Source organism: Mandrillus leucophaeus, unplaced genomic scaffold (assembly GCF_000951045.1).
Source record: "Mandrillus leucophaeus isolate KB7577 unplaced genomic scaffold, Mleu.le_1.0 Scaffold298, whole genome shotgun sequence".
In the NCBI taxonomy this organism is placed as follows: Eukaryota; Metazoa; Chordata; class Mammalia; order Primates; family Cercopithecidae; genus Mandrillus; species Mandrillus leucophaeus.
The window spans coordinates 2,709,008-2,724,314 of NW_012103120.1; the positions used below are offsets into that span (position 1 = coordinate 2,709,008).

The 15,307-nt window shown below is 40.1% G+C and overlaps 1 protein-coding gene across 1 annotated transcript in view; it reads right to left on the minus strand.

Annotated features, from left to right (window-relative positions):
- Positions 1 to 15,307, minus strand: part of SLC26A4 (solute carrier family 26 (anion exchanger), member 4) — a 59,498-nt gene that overhangs the window by 8,776 nt on the left and 35,415 nt on the right. Inside the window, exons 11-18 of the mRNA XM_011986370.1 lie at positions 12,395 to 12,472; positions 12,159 to 12,254; positions 10,825 to 10,931; positions 8,752 to 8,821; positions 6,513 to 6,605; positions 5,481 to 5,576; positions 4,622 to 4,852; positions 2,318 to 2,372 (exon numbers count right to left, since the gene is read on the minus strand). Coding sequence (XP_011841760.1) covers positions 2,318 to 2,372; positions 4,622 to 4,852; positions 5,481 to 5,576; positions 6,513 to 6,605; positions 8,752 to 8,821; positions 10,825 to 10,931; positions 12,159 to 12,254; positions 12,395 to 12,472 — 826 coding nt within the window. The remainder of the gene's footprint in view (positions 1 to 2,317; positions 2,373 to 4,621; positions 4,853 to 5,480; positions 5,577 to 6,512; positions 6,606 to 8,751; positions 8,822 to 10,824; positions 10,932 to 12,158; positions 12,255 to 12,394; positions 12,473 to 15,307) is intronic.

Genomic DNA, 15,307 nt, shown 5'->3' on the forward strand with positions numbered 1-15,307 from the left:
ATACAATTGGAAAACATTGGTTATATTATCAAGGCTTTGACTAGAATATCATATTTGAAAATGTGCACAGAATTCCTGGCTTCAAGGGCTCCTAGCCTTACAGTGAGTGAATAAAAAGTTGTTCCTTCCTGGGAGGCCCAGTAACTTCAAGATATTAGATACATCAGGCAAAGTCTAATGTCTGCCTTGGTTTAACTTCATAGCATCAAGAAGTTTTAAAAAGTCCAATCTGAGATTCCTTGTCAAAATTTCCGGCAAAGCAATTATTTTTTGGAGACGTGGTCTCACTGTGTTGCCCAGGCTATGGTGCAGTGGCTATTCACAGGCACAATCATAGTGCACTGAAGCCTTGAATTCCTGGGCTCAGGCAATCCTCTCACCTCAGACTCTCAAATAGCTGGGATTGCAGGCATGCAACACCTCACCTGGCTTGGCAAAGTAAATTTAAAATGAGTCACCTATGTAGTTATTCTTGCTGCACTGTGTAAATAATCAATCAGACCAAGTTTGAGACTAAACTTATTTTGTAAACAAATTGGTCTACCATGATTGTCTTTGATAGAAATGGAGGTGACTATAGAAAGAAAAACATATGGTTCAAAAGAAAAGCATAGTAAAACTGTTCTTAGACTGTAGCCCTGTTCAATGTTTATGAGTGTTTATTGTCTACCTGTAGACTGAACTGGATTCTTAATTCTTTTAGCTTTCACTAATATCTGGCTATAACACTCCAATGAAGACCAAGAAGTACTCAATTCCTGAAGCTCTGTAAGTTGAAGCTGAACAACTCAGCATACATTTCAAGAGGTGACTGTCATGCTTAAACTGTGGGCCACAGAGAGAGTTCACCAGAATGCTGGATGCCACAACTAGAGACAATAAAACTACAAACCAAAACGAGAAGTCGCCAACTTCATGCTGTAGACAGCTCCAAGACTGTCAGAACAAGACTCCCTATCATAAGATTCTTATCCCTTTTAATTTTCCCTTACTTTTGCCTACCTCTTTCACTTGGCAGGATAGTGCTGTAGTTAAAATTTCACAATCAGTAGCTTCTTTGGGTAACTTACACTTTCTGCTTTAATTTAAACCAGTCATGGAATGCTAGATTACCTGCTAACTCAACAAGGAAGCATCTGTGCAGTTGGTGACACTTCTTGTTGCACATATATAAATACATCAGGTAACTTGGTTAAAACAGGTAGACTCCTTGTCAGGCTATTCAATTTTAGTTGGTTTGGTTCATGGGAACCCTGGCTAAGGAGCATACTATAAACCCTTGGTGTTATCATCCCAATAGTCATAATAGCAGGTACGTTATACCCTCTCAAAGTTTTAAATGTTTCCATATAGCCACCTGTCAGACATCAAATGGTTTCCCTCTGAAACAACAAAAACTCAGAGAAATGCATGATAATGAGGAGGGCACCATAAGCTATACATGACCTCCTGAGACCAGAAACCCAAAATAATGGTAACAGGGTAGCACTGATCTCCTGCATTTTGTTCACTCTTACCTAGGTGAGAACCTGATCAAACGGGGGGAAATCATCAAATAAAAATGGTGAAGGCCGTTGTCTTAGTCCCCTTGAGTTTTGCCCTCCCAGAGCTTTGCAGCTTCTAGTAGCCAGAATGAAGGAGTAGAGCAGCCTTCGGTGGCTCAAGCAGCTGTGCCCATCCTGTGGTCATGCAAGACACAGGCACATAGTAAAATAAAAAATAAAAATAAAAGGCCATTGTTTTAGACTAAGCTCCTGCACTAGGCCCCAACAGACAAGACTAAAAATCAAAATGGAGTCACTCATGCTAAAGTTTCAAGTTATCCAACCTAAACTAAATTGTTATCTGACCTTTGAAGAAATCAGGAGAGAGGGGTAAGAGCAAATTTCCCAAAACAGCCAGTTTAAATTTCCAGTTGGCATAATAAAGCTTTCTCTGCAATAAACCTCATACAAAAAAGTATCCTGCCATGACCTCATGTTAACTAATCCATTATTTTCCTATTGTTCTGTCTCACTGTCTCTGACTTGCAAGAAAAGTAACTTTGAATGGACTAATATACTCTTTGTCGTTTGCTTTTGCTGTCTTTGGCCTTTTCTGTCTATGAAACCGACCTCTTCCGCTTAGTTCCTTGGAACACTTATTCTGTTTTATGGAATGAAGCATTGCCAGATTCTAGAATTGCAAATAAATGCAATTGAGATCTTTAAAAGAAAAAAAAAAAAAGGCCTTTAGACATAATGTGCCCACGGTCCCAGGTAGGAGAAAGGGCTTAGGGGAAAGTCTTACAGGTAGATATGTAGATATATGTATTTACCTTGAAGTGATGCAAAATACACATTCACATCAATTCTTTGGAATTCTTTGACAATCTAAAAATAAAAAAGGAGAGTTTGTAACAATTAATAACCTTATCTGCCCATAATTCAGTAGCATTCAGTTACTTGCTCAGGAGAAACATCATTACTTCCATGGTTAATCAGGACTTTAAGGAAAGGTTATTATTGCAAAACCATGGAGGTTTTCAACCTACAGTAATGGTATAATTAGGATTAGATCTCAAGAGATGGCAACATCCAGCGCTCAATAGCACAGCACCCGATAGCATGGAGGTGCTAAATAAATATTTGTGGAAAGAAGAGAGTACAGGAGGCTTCTTAATATAGGCCCTGCTGATTGGAGAAGAGATATGGGTGTGGCTATGCTCATCGGGTTCAAAATGTTACAATTGACCTAAAAGTCAAGGCCTCTACTTTGAATGTCAGTGACCTGACTGTGATTTCATGCTACAGCTTTACAAGGTGTTACTCATTGGGAGAAACTGGGTAAGGGGTACATAGGATCTAAATATTATTCCTTAAAACTACATGTGAATTTACAATTATGTTAAAATAAACATTTAATTTTAAAAAGTCAAGACAGAAGACCCTTGGTCAATAATAAAAGAGAATTTGAGAATTATGGAGGAACACAAATTAAGACCTCTGTTCAAGTATAAAGTTTGGAGTCTTCTTTAGCTATCATAATATTTGAAAGTAAATATTTGTTGTGTGGGAAATATTCTGGCATTAAATATGTTAAGACTCTCCCCAAAAGTAATTCATTAAACTCTCTGGCCAATACAATCTACAATGGATCTCAGCCAATGCTTAGAGTGAAATGTACAACAAAGAACAAGAGTGTTTTCAAATGAGCTAATAACAAAATCTGCTAAGAGAACTAGAACAGAATCTGTCAGCATATTCTCATACTCTTTTGCCAAGCACAATCACTTCTCTACCTTACCTACCTAGTACACACATCCTGGAATCATTTCCTCCCCTTACAGAGGTAGCAAAGAAGCCCTAGCTAAGCTGAACCTCAGTTAGGAGTCAGCTTCATATTATTACATCTGATCGTTGGTGTCTTGACCTGCTTACTTTTCTGCCTGACCCTCTTGATACCTACCTGAAGCTTCACCTAAACTTGATGCTTCAGGTGATGTTCTATTCATCTTCCTTGGAGCACTTACTACAGTTGTTATTTAGAAGATGACTTAATGTTTGCCTTCTCCTCCAGACTGCTAAGTCCCACGTAGGTAGAAACTGTGTCTACTTCATCACTAGTCTCTTGTGCCTGGCAGAGTGCTTAGCACACATTAGGCATTTCACATCTATTTGTTGAAAGAATTAATGATCTTCAGCTTGCATAACTGGTTTCTGATATCATTATTGTTTCTATCCTGCATACTTCTCAACTCTTGCTTTGACTTTCTAGATGCCTGACCTGCTTGCTTCCTACTCTAACCTCTTAATAATGCCTGGTTTTTCCAGTCCTACCATACACCTGGTATTCCTTATCCTGTTGCTGTTAACATAACAAATAGAAATGTAATACTTAACAAACTTTTGCCATTTTTTCTTCTTTTCATATTCCATGTGCTGTACATTCTCAGAAAGATAAAACATAATAAATGTGAATTAATTTGCTGGGGAGTATCTTTGAATCAGATATATACATATATATATATATATATTTTTTTTTTTTTTTGAAACGAGTCTCACTGTCGCCTAGGCTAGAGTGCAGTGGCACAATCTTAGTTGCAACCTCTGCCTCCCGGGTTCAAGCGATTCTCCTGCCACAGCCTCCTAGCAGCTGGGACTTTGTATTTTTGGTAGAGACGGGGTTTCACCATATTGGCCAGGCTGGTCTCAAACTCCTGACCTCATGATCAACCTGCCTCAGCCTCCCGAAGTGCTAGGTTACAGGCGTGAGCCACCATGCCCGGCCTGAATCAGATACTCTTCTAAACACCTTATATCTATTAGCGTATTTAATCCTTGTAACAACTTATGAAGGTAGATACCATCATTACCTCCATATTACAGATGAAGAAACTGAGATATAGACAGATTAAGCAACTTGCCCAGGGTCGTACTGCTAGTAAGTGGTGAAGCCAGTATCTACCCCAGGTAGTCTGGTTCCAGAGGCTATGCTTTAAAATATTACACTTTTTTACAAAAGCATTCACCTAGAAAAACTACAAAGCCCATGTATTTGCCCTGTTGCAATACTGGACAACCCACATCATTTTACTATTGCCAAAGCTCCGAATGTATAATTCGGGAAACCAGAACCTTACCACCCTCAGTGACCTCACTCCAACAACGTCCAGGAAAGATATAGCTCCACAGTCAAGCACGAGGCTATGGATGGGCACTTTGGGAACGTTCACTTTGACTGGAAGCTCAGAGTTCCAATCCACTTGAATCTCTATTTCTTTGGTTGGGGTATCAAGTTCCTCCGGATCTTCAATATCTTCATCAGGCTCAAAAGCATTATTTGTTGAACCAGCATCACTTATGATGCCATTCTAAACAAAGAAAACACTGTCAACTTAATTGTGAAAGATTTGAAATGTCTTTCAACCATTCATATCAAATTATCCAAAACTCCTACACACTGTTCCTTGGTAAGCAAAACATCAAGGAGATGAATTCTTAAGGATGAGTTTCACCTCAGCCCAAACTTTGATGTTGTCTAGGAAGAAAACTGGGAGAACAGAGGAGCCAAGAAACTTGTTTTCTGGAAGATTGTGGAACTTTGCCAAGAAATACACTGGCCAGAGAGTCTGAGTAAAAGTTAATAGCTCCAAAAGTCTATGGACTTACTGCCTTCTCTGGTGGGTAGTTTTCTGGCATTGAATTTGCACTTATTTTGTTCCTTTCAGTAAAAATAAAGTATAAAAAATAATGCAGACGTTCTTCATGGTGGGGGAAAAAAATCGCATCCTGTGTTTCCAGGCAGCGCTGCTGATTTTATTTCATTCCCTTCCACTCCCTCTTGCCTATAAGAATAGCTCAGTTGTTCTTTGACACGTACATGTCATTTGTTCGTTCACATCTGGATACTAAAGGGGATAGATTTAATTTTAGACCATCTAACTGCTCTCATCAGGGAAAGGAAAGAATTTAAGGGGGAAAAGAAAGATGTTGTCTCACCTTTGTTGCTCTTAATTGTCCATTTTTTATGAGTTTCTGTATTTTCCTCAGTGCTTTCAGCCTCTTATTATATACTCTAATGGCATCAAATCCAACCTTTGGAAATAAATGTCAAGTTACTTAAAATGCCTGGCACCTAAAGCTTGTTAATGGCCACTGTTATCTGTTATCTGGAAAGGCTATTTCTCAAAGGGTATAATTCCTTGAGATATCCTGCCAAAACAGAAATTGTAAGGTCTGGTGGAGTAGATCTCTGTCTACTCCCAGGCTACCCTACTCCTACCCAGAAGCTCAGGGAAGACAGTAGTATATTAAAGGCACCAAGACAGTAAAAGACAAAACAGGAAAAAAAAAAAAAAAAACACCAAATACCCTCTTTAGCTTTAAGTCTGGGTTTTCCAAATTCCCTTGGTATCACAGAGCCCTTTTGTTATTGCAAAATCTGTGAACATTCCTCTGAATCAGTTTGCCCTGGAACTCACTTAGAAAAACACTGATTTAGAGGTAAACTCCAAGTTCAAAGCCTAGCATGGCATTCAGTACCAGAATTTTCTACTTATTTATTCCAATAGTATTTTTTACTTTTTGCTGCAACTGGGCAACCCTACCTCCGATATCTGTTTCCACTGTCTCTCAGCTCACATAGTTCTCAAACAATTGACATGATTTCTTTCCTTCCGCCAACTGCTGCACAAAGCCTGTTAGTCCAACTAACCTGGATCTCTTCCTTCCATGAACTCTCAACTGTCTATACTACTTATTTGGAACTTACTCAAATTCTGCCTAGAAACATCTCTAATGTTTTTGTCTGGCATAGTTATTACTACCTGGATTTTAACATATGTATTTTTTAATCCCCAAATAGACTCTACATTATTTGAAGGCAAGGATGTTATATTTTAATTCTTATTGCCCTACACAAAGGCAAGAGGGTCTAGGGCCTATTCCTGGTTGGAGCCCTATAAATACTTGTAGAATGAATGAAGTCTCAAAAGAGGTTAGAAAACAAATTTCTAGTGATAAAATACTTACTGTGGACTTGATACATTTTTTAAAACCATCAACATTGCCATAGAAAATAGGACTGGAAAATCTAAGAATCTTCACTCCTTGAGGTTCTTCAATCTGGCATTAAAAGAAATTGTCTGGGGTTAAATAATTTCAAGCCTCAAGTATTTAATTACATTTCTGGCTATTTAGCAAGGAGCCAGGTCACAGTTGCTCTGAGGAGCTGGGTAGCAGCACTCAACTTTTCTTTCTTCCTTCCTTCCTTCCTTCCTTCCTTCCTTCCTTCCTTCCTTCCTTCCTTCCTTCCTTCCTTCCTTTCTCTCTCTCTCTCTCTCTCTCTCTTTCTTTCTTTCTTTCTTTCTTTCTTTCTTTCTTTCTTTCTTTCTTTCTTTCTTTCTTTCTTTCTTTCTTTCCTGTTTGTTTGTTTTTGAGATGGAGTTTCGCTTTGTTGCCCAGGCTGATGTACAGTGGCACAATCTCGGCTCACTGCAACCTCCACCTCCTGGGTTCAAGTGATTCTCCTGCCTCAGCCTCCTGAGTAGTTGGGATTACAGGTGCTGCCACCACGCCCCCCTAATTTTTCCATTTTTAGTAGAGACAGAGTTTCACCACATTGGCCAGGCTGGTCTCAAACTCCTGACCTCAAGTGATTTGCCCGCCTGAGCCTCCCAAACTGCTGGGATTACAGGAGTGAGCCACTGTGCAAGGCCTCTTCAACTTTTCTTGAATAGGGAGGCAACCTAGGAGGCAGCAGGTTACAAAAACTTTTGGACTTCTACAGTCTCATAAAAGGTCAAAGTTAGAAAGGGCCTTAGAAAGCAATTTATTCAACCCTTTGATTTCCAGATGAAGAAACTGAGGCTTAGAACACTGCCATGATTTGCCTGAAGTTCATACCACTGACTCTCCTGATTTTGCTAACGTTCTTTAAAAGCAGCAAAGAAAAAAAAGCAAAATCAAGGGGATTTGTGGAACTGAGGCCTATGATATCATCTGCTGTTCTCACCCTGACATACAATGGCCACACCCAAAATATAACCCATGAATCATAGAATCATAGACTTTCTGGTCTTCAGGAATCAGCAATTTTAGTCTAGCAACTTCAGATGAGAAAACTGAGGTCCTGAGAGGCTGAATGACTTGGGCAAAGTCTCACCAAGATGGAGCCTAGAAGTCAGAATTCCCTAACTCAGCTTAGAGCTCCCTGCCCCAAAGCCAAAAACATCTCTAAATCATTTTAACTCTTAATGGCATTTGGCTCAACATAACGTAAAGATCACGGAAATAAATTAAGTAGCAGCTACTGAAATCCCAGGTTCAATGTCCAACATTTTTTTAATGTTAAGGTAAAATTAGACTACAACTTCGCAGGGTTCACATTATTATTATTATTATTTGCTAAATTTGTATTTTCTTAATTTACTTTCTCTGCTTTTTTATCTTTGTTTCCTCTAGTCATCACTAAGCAATTTTATTTGCAGCTGACACAAGTCAATCAATGGGATGTTTAATTTCTTTGTTTTTCATTTCTTGTGTCATATATTATTTCTTCTAATTCCAGGGATAAAGCAAAGTATCAAATAATAAGGTCTTGGTCATAGAGAACTTGATAATCTCTTGTTAGAACTGAATAAAGAAAATCTTACAGAAGATAAGAATTATATACCAGATAAATACAATTTTGGATGAACGTCTAGAAATTGCCTATTATTTTTAAATTCCTCTTACAATGGTTTTATATTAAAATGACATTCAGCTGGCCAGGCGCGGTGGCTCACGCCTGTAATCCCAACACTTTGGGAGGCCAAGACCAGCAAATCACTTGAGTTCAGGAGTTTGAGACCAGCCTGGGCAACATGGTGAAACCCTGTCTCTACTAAAAATACAAAAATTAGCCAGGCATGGTGGCACCTGCCTGTAATCCCAGTCACTAGGGAGGCTGAGACAAGAGAATCACTTGAACCCAGGAGGCAGAGAGTGCAGTGAGCTGAGATCATGCTGCTGCACTACAGCCTGGGTGAAGAGACTCCATCTAAAAAGAAAAAGAAAAAAAAAAAGACATTCAGCTAGCATGGATAAAATTCATATAAGACATGGGTGTCAGAAGGTGCATTGGATCAAAAGTTTTTGTGGCACCCCCTGTGGACTAACAGACTTTCCCAATAGGTATTTCTCCCTTTGGCTACCTTGTACATAAAACAGAGCTGCTGAAATTTCAGGCTAGTAAACCCAAGTCCAGCAAATGTCTCACAAAGGTACTTACGTTTTTGTAATTCTTGGTACTTTTGTAGATATCTGTGCTAGGAATGCTTCCAAGGCCATTCCAAGAAGGACTAGAAGAAAAAATATCAAGGTCAAGATTTTTTGGAACAGCCATATTTTGGAATAAAAAGTTAAAAACAACAGCTACTAAAGAGCCCATCATTCTGGTGTTTTGGACTCTGTCTTTATTGCAGATGACATTTTCCTGTAGCTAACTCTGAAATGAACAGCTGGTGTTTGTGTGGAATCGGCAGGGGAGGGGAGAAACTGTGCCTCTCTTCTGATGGCTGAGAGAAATAATGAGCATCATACTTGCACGTGCACAACACGTTATAGGATAAGCAAAGAGCTTTCACACATGTGAAATCTTATTTAAGCCCTGCCATAACCCTGAAAGGTCATCAGTATTATCCTGATTTTTATTGTTAAGTAAACTTCTTAAGAGAAGTAAGAAAAGGCCTGGAGGCAAAGGGCAGCAGAGTCTCTGTCTTTAACCCCTTGGTCTTGCAGTGCCTGGCACTTCTTTGTGACTTAGTCATTTTTTATAGAAATAGGAGACTGGGAAGACCAGAAATAAGTCCTTCCTGTCAACCAGACTATTGATTTCCTGTTCCTGATGCAATCAGATAAATTCCGTGATTCTTCATGTGTGACTAGAGACATGCTCAATACAATTCCTGAAGAAAGAGTATCTGTTTAGTGTACTTTCAGCATTGTGCTCTCTGGATCAGCATGATAATTACTGGAAATTAAATACTGTGGAGGATACTGCTTTTTGTTGGCTAAAAGCCTAGATACCAAACTAGCAGCTAAAATGTGCCACCAGTTTTTCCTTGGCTTGCAGGGTTGTGCTGATTTTTAACTTAAAAGTTCATAAGCTAATCTCTCTCTGTAAAACCCTTCTTTTCCAACCACATCCACCCAAGAAAAAATAGATACTGAGGTGTATACAGCATGAGAGACAGCATCTTCTAAGGAGAGTTTCTGAGACGTGTCCTAGCGGCAAATTGGGCACTTTGGGAGCCTGCAAACCTTCTCGGGCCCTTGGGCAATCATTTAGGGTGCTGAGGTAGAAAACACAAGCCTTTTGGGTAGGCATCAATACGCCAAGGTAGGGAAGGAGGGCAGGAAGGAGAACTGGCTGGTGGAACAGGAGAGGTGAGCTGATGCTAAGCTGAAGACACCTATCCTGATGTTTTTCCGGTGTCTTCTTCTTTCATGGCCCAAGCACAGGCAGAGCAGGGGCCAGAAGTCTGAAAAGATGATGGACACCTTGAGGAGGGAGAGACAGACTCTGTTCCCCTCTAGGCCCAGGAGAGCACTTAACTAATGCCTCTCTAGAATAAGAACAAAACCAACCAAAAAACCACCTACAGGCTCCTCACCTTCCCTCACAGGCTGTTTTCCATTATTTAAATCATGTCTTTGCTGCCTTCACTCTGCATATGAGCTAATTGTTTCCTTCACATAATCGTGCGGTTTATTGGTTATATGCCTTATTGGTTATACGACAGGGTTGATTGAATTTTGGCTGTCATCAGCTATTTTAAAGTCCTCCTGTTCTGGGTTATGTAACTTTTGGTTACTAGCTTTAAAAAAAGAAAATGAACTATAATATATAGCAGCTGTCTTGTCCCAAGCCTGTGCCCAGCACCTTGCATTCCTCATCTCATTTAAAGAAGTAACTACAAAGCCACCTCAGCCTTCGGCTAAACTATGTACCTTTCACTCTTACCACAACTAAATGGAGAGCACAGCAGTGGAGGACATGACTAGGCACATAGGTTCAAATCTTAGCTCTGCCACCTACTAGCTGTGTGATCTTAGGGATGCTTCTTAGCCTTTCTGAATTTCTCTTTTCTCACCTGTAGAATGAGACTAATCAAACCTATTCAGAGGCTATTTTTGAAGATTAAGTATGTCTGTAAAACACTGTGTGCTTAATGCATAGAAGCACTCAATATACAGTAACTATAATGAAAGAAAGTGGCTTCACTACATTTATCAAAATGGTATAAGAAAGCTCAGAGTGTGTTTTTCTGTTTATAGGAAATCTGGGTTTTACGTTACTCACAACTGAACTCTCAGGACCACAGTCAATAGTCCAAATACAAGGCCAGCTAGTAAACCAAGATCCAGCCCCAGAATGATGGACACTATACACGTAAACACCCAGATAACCTACGGAAAAAATAGAAATGAAAATAATTATATTAATGTATCAGGTACCATCATGTGATAACTACCTATAAAAATAAGATCAATTATCCACAAACAAATTACAGTTTTTTTTTTTTTTTCTTTTGAGACAGGGTCACACTCTGTTGCCCAGGCTAGAGTGCAATGTCACCATCATAGCTCACTGCAGCCTCCATCTTCTGGGCTCAAGTGATCCTCCTGCCTCACCCTCCCAAGTAGCTGGGACTACCCACAGCTACACACCACCACACCTGGCTAACTTTTAATTTTTTATTTGTAGTAGAGACAAGGTCTCACTGTGTTACTCAGGCGGGTCTCAAATTCCTGAGCTCAAGTGACCCTTCTGCCTACCAAAGTGCTGGGATTACAGGCGTGAGCCACTGTGCCTGCCCAAATCACAGCTTTTTAAAAATATTGTGACTTCATTCATTTTATATTTAAGTGGCTGTAGAAACTGGGCTTCTCAATTAAGACCAACTGTCCCATTTTATTTATTTCTAACCTTTTGAATAGCTAATATATTTGCATGGTTCAGAAGGGAATTATTAAAAAGGGGAAAACTCTCGCTCACAACCCTCCCCCTTCTCCACCCATTCCCAATTTCCCTCCCTCCTTGTATCCACTTTTATTTCTGCCTGTGTCTGTGCTTTTCCCCAGCATTTCTATTCTGGTCTCTTTTTCACTTAACGATTTGTCTTGGAAAATTTTCCATATCAATATGTAGGAAGTCTTCTCATTCTTTTTATGGTTTAAATTAGAGAGGAACTCTGAAGGATTTAACTTCTGATTTTTAGTTTCTCAGAATAGTTGTGAAGGTTATGTTAGTCAGAGTTAAAGTCAGCATGGGTTTTTACATTGCGTATTTTGTTTTTACATTGTTTTATATGTTGTTTGTCCTTCTAAACTAGGGCGTTTAAACATTTTTTTTTTTTTTTTTGCTTTTTGCGTTTAGAAGGCCAAAGGTGTATGAATGAGCCTCATATGGGATTCTTGCCGGAAATTGACCTTCCCAGAGATACAGGATCTTCACAAAGTGCAGTTCACATGGAAGACTTCATGGCTTTGATTTATCCACACAATTCTAATTTCTCCTCTGGAGTTCCCAAAGTGCGAGTGAGACTTAGGGGATAGGGGGAATATAGTGATATGGCAGGAAGCATATAAGAACCAAATCTTATTTCAGACAAAAAGGGGTGGTAGGTGACTTACAGCATCAATCTTATTCTGCCTCCACAGACGAGGAATGTCACACACCTGCATAAACATCCCTTTCAGGTTGGCAATCACAACAGCTGCTAAGACCGACTGCCAAGAGAGACAGAGAAGGCTGTGTTATTTAGGGAATGGTTTTCCATGTGATGATTGTTAAATCTCCTCTTATTTATCTGGTAGCAGAGTAGTGAAGGGAAATTACGCAATCGGTATGCCGAGAAGCAGGGTTATACCTTCTGCAAGGGTTCCAGAAGCTTCCCCAGGGCAAGAATAGCGATCATCACAATCCCAGCAGAGATGATGCCAGCAACCTGGAAGACACACACCTCCCATGAAAAGGATTCGTTCTTCTCCCTTGTGTCTTCCAGCTCACTGAATGTGTGTATGAGACAGCCTGTTCACAGACACACTTCATACTTCCCTGCCTCCCCCTTCTGCTCAATGCTGGAGAGAAAAGTGAGAGTTATTTGCTCAAACTACAAAACTGAACAAAAATGCTATCTATATATGCTATGGCAGAGAAGTTAAAGAAAATATGGAAGCTGATCCCGTGAAATTAAAGCCAGTTTGACAGGGATTTTATTTAGAGATAGTACACAGCTGCGGTTTCGGCGTTTATTCAGGCCAACCTTCTAGTTATTTGCCATGGCAGGAAACATGGACCAACCCCCCTTTCCCAACAACAGAGATCATTGTCATATTCTTGGGAAATAAATTCTCATGGCACATAGCTGATTCTTCTGCATTATTGAAGCTGCAGCTATAATAGCAACTCTGATAACACTTCATACTTGTAGCACATGGTCTCATTAAAGTCTCAGAGAAAATAAATTTACTCATCCTATTGCAAATTCAAAATGCCACATTGGCACATTGAGAGATGGGATTGTGTCTCCTGCTTCCTGGCACAGTTGAATGGAGGCAGGCTCAGAGCTTTGCCCCAAGGCAGCCTGAAACAGTGGCTATGGAGTGACAGGGCAATAGCAGGGGTAAAAGGAAGCTTCAGAAACTTTACCTTCGCTGGCAAAAATAGCTCTCCTAAGATCCATAAATAGGAGAGAGACTGAGGGGGTGGGGACTACTCTCTCGTTTGATTAGATGACCAATGAATTGTCTGTTGAGACAGCTGGGGCAGAGCCGAGGTGAAGATTGGAAGCTCTGAAACAAAGAAGAAAAGGAGGCAGAGAACTACAAGCAAAGCAATCAGAGGGGAAGCAACAGGGAAGATTGTGTTGAGCACAAGTACTGCCTAGTGCAAGAGGTCTGAGTTACAGGAGACAGACACAGCAAATATAAACAGAAAATTAGAAAGCATTCGCTCCACCTGGCAAATTGATCTGGAAAATTAATCTAAACATATTTAGATTATAGTTGGGTCAGCCTGAGGCAATATGATGTGTACGAGGTACTAAAAAGTGTGCTTCGTATGTCCAGCTGCCTTTTCTATGCTCTTCCTATCCCCACCCTAGATTCCCAGTTCCCTGGTGCTCTTCCCCTTCTCCTAAGCAGAGAAGCTGATATGCTCCTTCCCTCCCTTCTCTTTGCTTTCCTTCATATCCCTTCCCTTCCTCTCCCTTCTCCTTCCTTCCATTTTCTTCTTTCCTTCCTTCCCTTATTCCTCCCTTCCTTCCTTGCATACAATTACTCAACCAGTATTTACTGAGCCACTTGGGTCTCACTGTGGATGTGGAGCTCTGTAAACTGGAGAAAGATATGGAGATTTGGGGACAAGGACCACAGTCAGCTGCCAAACTCATGTCAGGAGGGTGACCACCTACTTGCCAAGTATATGTCATAATTAGTCGCCAATGATGGGAGGCCAAGGCTAATTTTGGCCACTATATTAAAATCGGTGAGTGATCAATTATTTGTACTTACTTGATAAGGCTTGTTTGTGAGAAACTCTGTAGACTTTATATCTACAAGCAGATTCAGTTACTAAAAAATTATTCTGTTAAGGGAGGGGGTAATCAGAGCTAAAGAGTGGCTTGTAATCAGAATTACTTTTCCATGAGTCAGTAGAAGTCAGATGGGGGTGAGGGAAAGAAAAGGTTCCAATGTTTAATTCTTCTACAATCTGTAGATGTGCTAAAAACAGTTCATGTCCACCAATACTCATTCTTCCATTCATTCATTCAGCAAATATATGCCAGGTGCTTCTTATGTGCCAGGCACAATATATGTATCATAGATGCTAAGATGCTATTCTTACCTAAAGGAGTGAAACAATGAGCATTTACAAGTATGTGCTAAGACTTTACATTTTCTTAGTTAATCCTCACACTATCCCTATGAGAGGGATGCAATTCTCATTTCCATTTTGTAGATGCTGAAACCAAAGTTCCAATATAAGAGAAAACACAAGAAGCCACATAAGAGAAGCCCTGCCAGTTTATTTGTCCATCAGTCCCTGGATTTCAGTTCAGGCACTTAGACTTTTAACCTCAGAATTTAGTATACATTTCAATAATTAAATATCAAGCCATTTCTTCACTTGTTTCATTCTTCATTGCTGAAATCCTGGCATCCTTCATTCCTAAATATAATACATGCCAGTATGTGGCAGGGGGTATTAGCTTACCAGAACACCATTATCCCCCAAACCCTCTGCCAAGGAGGTAACTTTACATGGGCGTTCTTGCTGGGACTGCCAGCCCAGGCCTCATTTGAGCCTGGAGGTAACATCAGGAGAATGGACATCAGCAGTTTGAGATGTGCCTGCACCCGCTGAAGACCATGTGCTCTGGAGAGCTTGGCAATGCTCCGTCTCAAATGAAAGCAGCAGAAGCTCCTACTGCTGACAGCTGCAGCCTGAAATGGGCACAGCTTTGGAAATTGGCTCTGACCTCTTCCCCTTGACCACAGATCTCTGGCTATGCCTCCGGATATGAGCTGTATTATTTTACCTGCTCCCTCAGAGCTGGAAATATTTGCAACAAAAAACAAATTAAGAAAAGTTCTGAAAATAAAAATTTTTGTTGAAAAGCAGCCCCAAAACTGGAAGAGGCCAATTCTTCCAAGTCTGTCACAAGATCCATTATAAATAGGAAAGGAGCATCACATGTATATTGGGGACAATTAAAGCTCTCCCTGGGCAAGTCACTGTTAGAGTCATTCATTTTTTCAGTTATTCATATATATATATA